The 10111-nt window shown below is 48.0% G+C and overlaps 1 protein-coding gene across 1 annotated transcript; it reads right to left on the bottom strand.

The window, feature by feature from the left end:
* Positions 1-7355: 7355 nt before the first annotated feature.
* On the bottom strand, positions 7356-10111 carry LOC148183258 (uncharacterized). Its single transcript, XM_088061370.1, is given in 5 exon segments — positions 7356-7400; positions 7603-7892; positions 7965-8404; positions 8406-8546; positions 10029-10111. Coding segments are annotated over 5 exon segments (999 nt in total).

Raw genomic sequence — 10111 nt, 5'->3', positions numbered from 1 at the left:
GGGCCCATCGATCTAGGAACAACTCTCCCTTGTGCTGCCAATTTAAGTCTATCTTTGACACCTCTATTTTTGCAGCCTGATCTACCTGCTCATTGTTTCAGTGCTCTTCATTAGCCCTACTCTTGGGGACATGGGCATCTACATGACGGACCCTCACAGACAGTTTCTCTACCCTGGTGGCGAGGCCTTTCCACTCAGCAGCAGCCCAGATTGGCTTTCCTCTGCGTTGCCAGTTGGCCCTTTTCCACCTTTCCAGCCATCCCCACAGAGCATTGGCTACCATCCATGAATCAGTGTAGAGTTTGGCCACTTCTCTCTTTCAGCAATGTCCAGGGACAGTTGAACAGCTTTGAGTTCAGCAAGTTGGCTTGATCCACCTTCTCTTTCAGTGGCCTCTGCGACCTGTCGTGTGGGGCTCCATACGGCTGCTTTCCACTTCCGGTTCATCCCTACGACGCGACAGGAACCATCAGTGAACAGAGCATAGCATGTTTCTTCTGCTGGCAGTTGGTTGTACGGTAGAGCTTCTTCAGCCCGTGTCACTTGCTCCTGCTCCTCTTCATCAGTGAGACCAAAGTTTTCAACTTCTGGCCAGTTTGTAATTAACTCCAAAATCCCAGGGCGATTTGGGTTTCCAATACGGGCGCGCTGCATGATGAGGGCGATCCACTTACTCCATGTGGCATTGGTGGTGTGGTGGGTAGCAGGAACCTTTCCTTTAAACATCCACCCCAGCACTGGTAGTTGGGGTGCCAGGAGGAGTTGTGCTTCTGTGCCAATCACTTCTGAGGCGGCTTGAACTCTTTCATAGGCAGCTAAAATTTCCTTCTCCGTGGGAGTGTAATGGGCTTCGGACCCTCTGTAGCTTCGGCTCCAGAATCCCAGTGGTCGGCCTCGAGTCTCCCCAGGCACTTTCTGCCAAAGGCTCCAGGACAAGCCATTGTTCCCGGCTGCAGAGTAGAGCACGTTCTTCACGTCTGGTCCTGTTCTGACTGGGCCAAGGGCTACTGCATGAGCAATCTCCTGTTTGATCTGAGCAAAGGCTTGCTGCTGTTCAGGGCCCCAGTGGAAATCATTCTTTTTTCAGGTAACCAGGTAGAGAGGACTCACGATCTGGCTGTACTCAGGAATGTGCATCCTCCAAAAACCTATGGCACCTAGGAAAGCTTGCGTTTCCTTCTTGCTGGTGGGTGGAGACATTGCAGTGATCTTATTGACGATCTCAGTGGGAATCTGACGCCGTCCATCTTGCCACTTTACTCCCAGGAACTGGATCTCTCGAGCAGGTCCTTTGACTTTGTTCTTCTTGATGGCAAAGCCGGCTTCTAGCAGAATCTGGATGATCTTTTCTCCTTTCTCAAATACTTCCACTGCTGTGTTCCCCCACACAATGATGTCATCAATGTACTGCAGATGTTCTGGAGCCTCACCCTTTTCCAGGGCAGCCTGGATCAGTCCGTGGCAGATGGTGGGGCTGTGCTTCCACCCCTGGGGCAGTCGGTTCCAGGTGTACTGCACTCCCCTCCACGTGAAGGCAAACTGAGGCCTGCATTTTGCTGCCAGGGGAATGGAGAAAAATGCATTAGCAATGTCAATAGTGGCGTACCACTTCGCTGCCTTGGACTCCAGCTCGTACTGGAGCTCCAGCATGTCCGGCACGGCAGCGCTCAGAGGTGGAGTCACTTCATTCAATGCACGATAGTCCACAGTCAGTCTCCATTCTCTGTCAGACTTGTGCACAGGCCAGATGGGGCTGTTGAAGGGTGAGTGGGTTTTGCTGACCACCCCTTGGCTCTCTAGGTCTTGGGTTATCTTGTGGATGGGGATCACAGCATCTTGATTTGTCCTATACTGCCGGCGGTGCACTGTCAAGGTGGCAATTGGTACTCGCTGTTCTTCCACTTTCCGGCGTCCTACTGCAGATGGGTTCTCTGATAGTCCATGCAAGGTGTTCTATTGCTTAATGTCCTCTGCCTCCACAGCAGCTATTCCAAAAGCCCACCTGAGTCCTTTTGGGTCTTTGTAATAGCCATTCCGAAGGAAGTCTATGCCCAGAATACATGGGGCCTTTGGGCCAGTCACAATGGGATGTTTCTGCCACTCCTTCCCAGTCAGGCTCACCTCGGCTTCCAACAGAGTCAACTGCTGCGATCCCCCCGTCACCCCAGCAATGGAAACAGGTTCTGCCCCCACATGTCCTGATGGCATTAGGGTACTGTCCTGGGGTGACTTTATGATACTGGTATCCCCAATCGTCTAGTTTATGTTATATATTAAGTTCTGCACCTTTAAGACTGGCTTTGAGAGCAAGAGAGGGGGAAGAAGAAGCGCGCAGTTTGTGTTAAGGAAAAATATCACTCCCCCACATCCTGCTCCTGGACTGTGGTGTCTGCAGCAAGGACAAACAGCGAGACAGAGCTTCTCTCTCTGGCTTTTAGTTAGTTTTAGCTAGCTGAGGCAGAGGAGTTCCCTGGACCTTTGTGGTTTTTTTTTTGGATCTGTGCAAGCCTGCTCTGAATTGAACACCCAGCCAAACCCCGGGAGCTCACGCCTTTGGCCCACCGGGGCCTGGGCCTCGGCACTTTCAGCGCCAGAGGGACTGATAAGAACCTGAGTGAGCCGAGCTACACCACATAAAAAGGACTTTTCTTCCTAGACTTGCCATCCCATTGAACAGCAAGAAGTTTTATTATTTAATATTATTCAATTTCTGTTAAATAAACAGCTTTTTCCACTTCTCTCCAAGGAATTTTTTTTTTTTTTTCCCGGACCAGTTGATGGAGAAGAGCATTTCCCTGGAAAAATCCCCATTTGGAGTTTTCCTCCCTAATTTGCCCTTAACTAAGACAGGTACACTGTGCACCAGTATCAACTAAAGCTTCATATTTTTGTGGCTCTGATGTGCCAGGCCGTCGGATCCACACCGTCCAAAAGACCCGGTTTTCCCGTGCCTCTTCCTGGCTAGAGGCAGGGCCCCTCAAGCACTGGTCATCCTCTCCTCCCTGGGCATACATGCTAGAGGTTCCTTCAAGGGGATCATCCTCTTTTCTGTAATATCTGGCAGTTTGGTCACGGGAGGTTGAGGCTACCTTCACTTTTGTGGAACCTTTCTGGTTAATGGTTCCCTCCCTGAGTTGACACACTCGTGCTGCCAGGGCAGAAGTGGGTTTCCCATCCCACTTTCCCATGTCTTCCCCATGGTCACGTAGAAATAACCACAGCTCAGTTTGTGAGGTGTATCCTCTCTCTCTAGCTGGGGGACGCTGGGCTTCGAGTTTTGGGCTTGTGACCTGCACTGGTGCCATATGGGAACTGCTCTTCCTCATCTCTTCCCTCATTTCCCTCATCTCCTCTTTGAGTTCCTTAATCACAGCAGAAATCTTAGCCTGCTGTGGGCCATGGACCATACTGTCGAAATGTCTAAGCCTGGTGGCAACAGAACCCTCCGTCTCTCGGCTGTTATCGGCATTAATTGTCGCAAGGAAAGTGGTGTATTCACATGGCCCTAGGTTTTCCAGACTCCACAACATCTGCCCAGTGCACCTGACTTTGTTGGGGTCATTATCATGCTGTCCACCCCTCCCAAAAAGGATCTCTAATATCGCCACTCCTCTCAGCTGTTGGATCCCTTCCTCAATGGTTTTCCAGTCCCTTCTACGATAGTGCTCTTCCATTCTCTCTCTGTGGACAAACCTCTCTCTTACACTCATCAAAAGCCGCTCCCAGAGGGAAAGGGGCCCTGGCTCCCTGACGAATACCTGATTCACACCTGAGTCCTGGGTCAAGGGTCCCACATTCCTTGCCTCACCACCATCCAGCTGCACGCCTGTACCCATAAGGTCCCAGACCCGAAGTAACCAGGTTGTATAAGCCTCACACCCCCGCCTCACAATGTCTTTTTGCAAGCTACGGAGACTGTCATATGTCAGAGACTCAGTAATGATTTCAACTTCTGGCTCCCCTGTGGTTTGTGAGGGCCCTCCTTTCTTATCCTTATCAACAGGGTGCTATGATTTCATCTTAGACTTCCTCATTTCCACAGGGGCAACAGCTGCTGGCTGTGACTGCCCTTGTGGTTCAGCTGGAACCTGGACGGTTGTAACGTCTGTGGGTTCCACTGCTGCACCATCAGACCCTCCCTCTTCAAGGCAGGGGGAGGGTTTCCCAGCAGCTGAGGAAATGCATTCTATCTTCTGGCTCATCTCACGTATCTCCTTCACCAGAACCCCCACCCACTCTGGGTGGTTCATTTCTGAGGTGGGCTGTGGGGCAGGGGCAGGCTCTGGATCAGCACCCCCTGTCTCTGGGGCTGTGCCAGGTTCTGGAGCAGCACTCTCTGTCTCTGGGGCTGTGCCAGGCTCTGGGGCAGCACCCCCTGTCTCTGGGGCTGTGCCAGGTTCTGGAGTAGCATCTCCCATCTCTTTCCCTTTGTCTCTGAAGGCTAAGTAGAACAGGACTATCCGCAACACCAGCCACTGTATGATGTCATTAGGATCCAGAGAAGATTTTAACTCTTTGAAAACTGGTGGGGTAGGCCCAAGGAACTGGGTGAAAGGTTGGGAGAAAATTTCCCCAGCTGTCTTTTTCTCCCAGTAGATACCATTATTAAAGTAACCTGAAAACCATCCAGTTAGTGTGTGACAGCTCTGAATCCATGAGCCCGCCGTCCAGAGGACGTTAAACATCCATGAATTCCTCACCTTATCAACCCACAAAACAAACTGGATAATAGCCACGGTAGCCTTAGTTATAGGACCCATATTTAGGTAAGGTGCAGCAAATTCCCCTTCGAATCTGGGTAAGCTAAACAACATGGTTCTACCTAACAAGGTTTCTAAATCCAGCACACAAAAGTTAGGTTATTTAAGAACTGTTATTCCTTTTTTGCCCTTTTTCTCTCAGTGCCCCACATTGGGCGCCAAAATCTGTCTCGGTTCTAGAAGACAGGTGTCTGCTAGGGAGAGCAGGAGCCTCCCTTGGGATGAAAGAATGTAGACCCCCTCCCTCCGAATTATTATAATTTTGAAATCAAGGGGCTTTCAGGCAGAGATCTGGGGATAGGAATAACAGTTCTTTACTAGTATAACCAGGCAAACAAACAACAATAACTACAGCATTAACAAGAAAACAGAACCAGGGACCCCGTGACAGCTTTCTCGGCTGAGAGGGGAAGGGATGGAGGAGAGGCTTTGTTTTCACAAACCCCCTCGGGTGGTCAGTCCCGGTGCTCCTGCAGGGCTCCGAGGAACAGTCGTCTGGAACAGCAGGGATGAGCAGAGATCCTGGGCTGGTGGATGAGGTGTATCAGCAGCTCCGCGGCGGTGCCTGGCACTGCCACATGTCCCGGCAGAACAGGGGGTGCGAGGCCACCAACCAAGAGGGGAGAAGGAGAAGAATCAGCAGCTCTGTCTGGGTGATGGAGAAATTCCCTTCTCTCCACCGCAGCAGCTCCACGACCCAGCAAACCAATGTCTTCCCCTGAAGCCGAAGAAAGCCAGCCAAAAAACTGTCCCCACCCTCCTTTCCTGCCCCTTCTCCCCAGCCTGGGCCAAGCCACTCTTTGTCCTTTGTCAAGCACCCACTTAATATCCACAGTTAGATTGTCTCTGCAGCTAATGGGTAAAAATTCCACGGGCAGGCCCGAACAACAAAACAACAGAAAAAAAAGGACACCTAACCCTCAACACCCTACTGTGGGGAGGTCCACCAAAACTGGCTGACCAGGGTAGTGTGCTGGATTCTTAGAATCATCTGGCCCCCATGATGCAGGGATGATGCTAGGAGCTTTTGGGCAAAAGGCAGTGATTTTAGGACACCCATTCACCCCCCATCTATCATTTACAGTTTTGACAGCTTTCCATAATCGAACATCCCAATTCCCTTCATGTGGTTTCAGGAGTCGCTTAAGGAGACCATTGGTTCTTTCTACAATCCCGTTAGCTTGAGGGTAGTAAGGGGTGTGAAAGGTCCATTTAATTCCCTCATCCTTTGCCCAATCTTGCACAACTTTAGCAGTGAAGTGAGAACCATTATCAGATTGAATTTCCTGTGTTTTTGGAAAAGTTCCAAACCATCCCTGCAAAGCCTTAACAGTGTTGTCACCAGTGGCTCTGTTAAAAGCATCAGCCTGAACTAACCCGGACACAATTTCTTCCCCTACCTGCACAAAGTGTTTACCTCTTGACTGTTTGAAAGGGCCAATATAATCGACTTGCCATGCGTCCCAAAGTCCTTTGCCTGTTCTTAAATGCAAAGGGTCATCTTTCAGAGGGTGTCTTTCCAGCCGTTTGCGGCATTGCTCACAGGCTGATATACATGTTTTGCACATTTCTCTGGTAACAGGCCACCCACGGACAAAAGCTTCTTTATACAAATCCTTTACACCTGTGTGTTGTCTTTTTACATGCAGCCACTCTAATAAGTGATCCCAGTCATCTGTAACAAGTTCCTCTTTTAAAGGATTTATTATTGCTAGTTCATCAACTGCATTGTTCAAGTTACCAGCTAAATCTCCATTCGTTTGATGTGAAGCCACCCATCCTACAGCAAAATTTCCTTGGGTTGCAATACTTAAAATTTCTTGCCATTTTTCCTTCTGCCACACTGGAATCCTATTTACTTCCCAATCATTTTGTTGCCAAAAAGAGAGCCACTCTGTGCACCCCTTAAACACAGCATAGGAGTCAGTGTAAATATAAACTACAGAGGTATTCTGTGCCTCACGTTTGAAAACGCTCCAAACAGCTATTAATTCACCCACTTGAGCACTACCTTCTCCTTCAGTAACTATTTGTTCACCTGAGGAAGTGTTGAGAGCTACTGCTCAGCACTTCCATACCTTCCCTTCTCGCTTGGCAGAAGCATCAGTAAACCAAGAGTTTGTTGATTTTTCGGGGGAGAAAGGAGGGGCTACCTTAATTACAGAAACAGGTTTTTCGTGGCCATCAGCCAAGCTCTTGGTTTCTTGTATGGCCATATTTTTTATAGCTCCTTCAGTTATTGAAAAGATGTTACAGTAATGTTTGATCTGGGCATACCATTTTCTTACTGAAGCCCTCTGTGCCACCCTGTCAGGGGGGGAGTCCCAGTAGTAACTGTTTTTATAACTTTACAAGGGCCTCTCAGTATTATGGGTTGCTGTCGTGTAATTTTCTCCACTTCTATGAGAGCTATGCTGACCACAAACAGTCCCTTTTCCCAGGTGGTATATCTCTTCTCAGCATCTTTAAAACCATGGGAGAAAAACCCAACAGGTCTTGTAGAGCCCTCTGGACCCCGTTGCCATATGTGAACTGACAGCGTTGAAGCAGCAAACCCCCATTCTACTTGGAAAGGATCTGTGGGATGTATGGGGCCTAGTGCTTGATCTTCTTGGGAAGGGGTCCATTCCCATTGCATCTCTTAACAAATCATAAAGGGGTCCCTATCCAGAGCTTGTGAGTGATTTTGCTTTGACCCACTGCTCAGAAACTGTGATTGCTTCTGTTCACTGTCCAGAACCTGTGAGTGATGTTGCTTTGGCCCGCTACCCAGATACTGTGCATAAGGCTGTGTTGGCTCACTGCCTGGAGTAGGTTGAGGGGAAGGTGGAGCGCTTGGTACAATGGGGCTGGAATCCTGCCACCGAGAAACCAGTTTACTTAATTTTTCAAATGGTAGGTTATCCATTAACCCCTTTGGTATCCCTTTTTTCAGCCCCAAGTTCCACCAATACTGTCGGCTAGAAATTTGCCTACCCTTTTCTGGTTTTATGTTGGGAGGGGCAATGTGCTTAACACCCCTTGTTCTTTCTAGCTTTTCCTCTGTGGTTTTTACAGGACCATATTTTCTGTTATAGTTTAGTAACTCTTCTGCAACTTCACTCCATGTCCAAATTTTGTGATTTCCAGCAGCTAAATTGAGTTGTGAGTTCGTATGTGGTGAAGGATTCATGTACGGAGAAAACCCAGGATCAACAGATCTACTTTTATTATTTGGGTTTTCCAGAAGCCTGTCCAGTCTTTCTATTGGGCTTATGGCAGCTATCGTTTTCTGGAGAAGGATAGCGGTGGGTTTAAGCGATTCTGGAAGGCCACGAATTAAAGGGGTCGTAATTTCAGCCTTCATGGGTAACAACATTGGTGATTCAGAACCAACAATTAATTTTCTTTCATGAATCAGTTGTAGACAAGCTGCCTTATGAATGTTTTCTAGAATTTGGTCTGGGAAGCCAGTTAGAGCTACAGGATCTCCCCTTTCCAGGGGATTAAGTCCCCCTGCCCAATATGCAGCTCGCTGTGTTAGGGACCATGGGTTGCAGTTATCTCCTGTTGTTAAGAAAACACCATGTCCCCAATAACCACTTGCTTCTTGTTCTGTTAATCGAATTTGATCTCCCCCTGTGAGAGACACTCGGAATACATATTGTCTCTGATTTGTGAGGGAGACGCCCGTACTCCTTTTTCAACTTAGCCAATTCAGTAGCAGTGTACGGGATTTCTTTAGTGGTTATATGTGGATCAAGATCTTCATCATTGATATAATTATATTCTGTTTTAATCAAAGGTCTTATTTGGGAGCAACAGTTTTCACCACAATTTTTTACCAAATGTAATTCTGCTTGAGGATATATGTGATTTGTCTGAGGAGTTTCTTTTTCCAGCGACTCCTTAAAGGAATCAGCACACTGTGAATTTTTGGCACACTCCTCACTCAGGGCAGTTCATAAGAAATGAATTTAATTTTGCAAACTTTCAACTAAATTTTGTAGGGATTGTATAATTGCATTTTCTTCTTGCCTTCGTCTCATGCGAGCCTCTACAGCTGATTTAAGGCAAGCTCCCAATACAGAACAAGTTATGGTTTTATTACGGCCAAATTTGAACTTTGCCTCATGTTGCCGGGAGCAAATTCTATCAGTTACATTTTCCAGGTTGAACCAATTATTTTGAGCCCATTCTTCCCCAGCTGGGGAGGACTTAGCATTGTGTTTTGCTAACAAAGCAATGAATGCAGCTTTATCTTTTATACTAGAGTTTTCAGAGTGTTCACTCATCTTTGTGTGTGAAGGGCCCAGTACCACTACAGGGAGGTAAGACTTAAGTTACGCACAGACGCAACCTTTGCCACTTCACCCTTCGCGTCCCTGTATGGATGAAGAGACCAAATCTGCTTGGGAGGCACCCCTTTATGTTAAAATTCAGGTTGTCTCTTCACTACACCAAGCAGTCAAAATTCATCAAAAACACATAACAGTACACAGAACCACTACAGGGAGGTAAAACTCAGTCACACTACATCAGACGCAGCCAATGCTGCATTCCCCCCTGTCCGTTGGGGAGATCTCAAAGGAAGGTAAGTTTGGGGTATAATTTTATAGCCTTTTGCAAAGCGAGGGGCGCAGGGCCAAAAACAAAGGAGATTGATGATCATTGTGATGAATTCCATTGCGCAGGGGGCAGGTGTAGGGTACAGAGCGATCCATGTCTTGCAAGTCTTTGCTCACCAGCAGGAACGAGGGCAAGGTGTTGTGGAAAACCCATTGCACAGGGTACCACGCACAAACCTCTGCTCACCAGCAGGAATGAGAGCCATGAGCTGTGGAAAACCCGTTGCGCAGGTTACCATGCACAAGCCTCTGCTCACCAACAGGAACGAGAGCAGTGTACCGTGCAACCACCTGCAAACAATCACTTAGCAAACATCCATCTCAGCTAGGCCCAAACCCCAAACCAAGTCCCTTGTGATATTCAGGGTCTCAGTCTCTGTCCTTGAGACGGTTGTGAGACAGATGAGGGAATCTTCGGACCGTCTCTTACAGCATCTACTCCCCAGTGTGTTTTCTGATGTTCCTCTTTTACCGGTGACCATAACAAATAGGCGGGGATGACAGGCTTTCCTTTCTCTTCCTCTGTAACAGCCCACTCATCCTGGTAATAACTTCCTTTTTTCATTTTTAGTAAGCTTCTTGTCCTTTCTGTTATACTTTGGCTTACCTTCTAAGGAAATTTGTCCATCTGGGATTAAGGCTGCCTCAATAAGTATCTCACCTTTGGCTGCTTCTTTTGCCTCTGTCTGCCAGCTCATTCTCTTCCAATTCAGAGCTTGCTTTCTGGTGTGCTTTGATATGCAT

This window comes from Pseudopodoces humilis, chromosome 12 (assembly GCF_049639895.1).
Source record: "Pseudopodoces humilis isolate 2021_Gansu_Grassland_sample_001 chromosome 12, ASM4963989v1, whole genome shotgun sequence".
Taxonomy (NCBI): domain Eukaryota; kingdom Metazoa; phylum Chordata; class Aves; order Passeriformes; family Paridae; genus Pseudopodoces; species Pseudopodoces humilis.
This window is presented reverse-complemented; position numbering and strand designations above follow the sequence as displayed.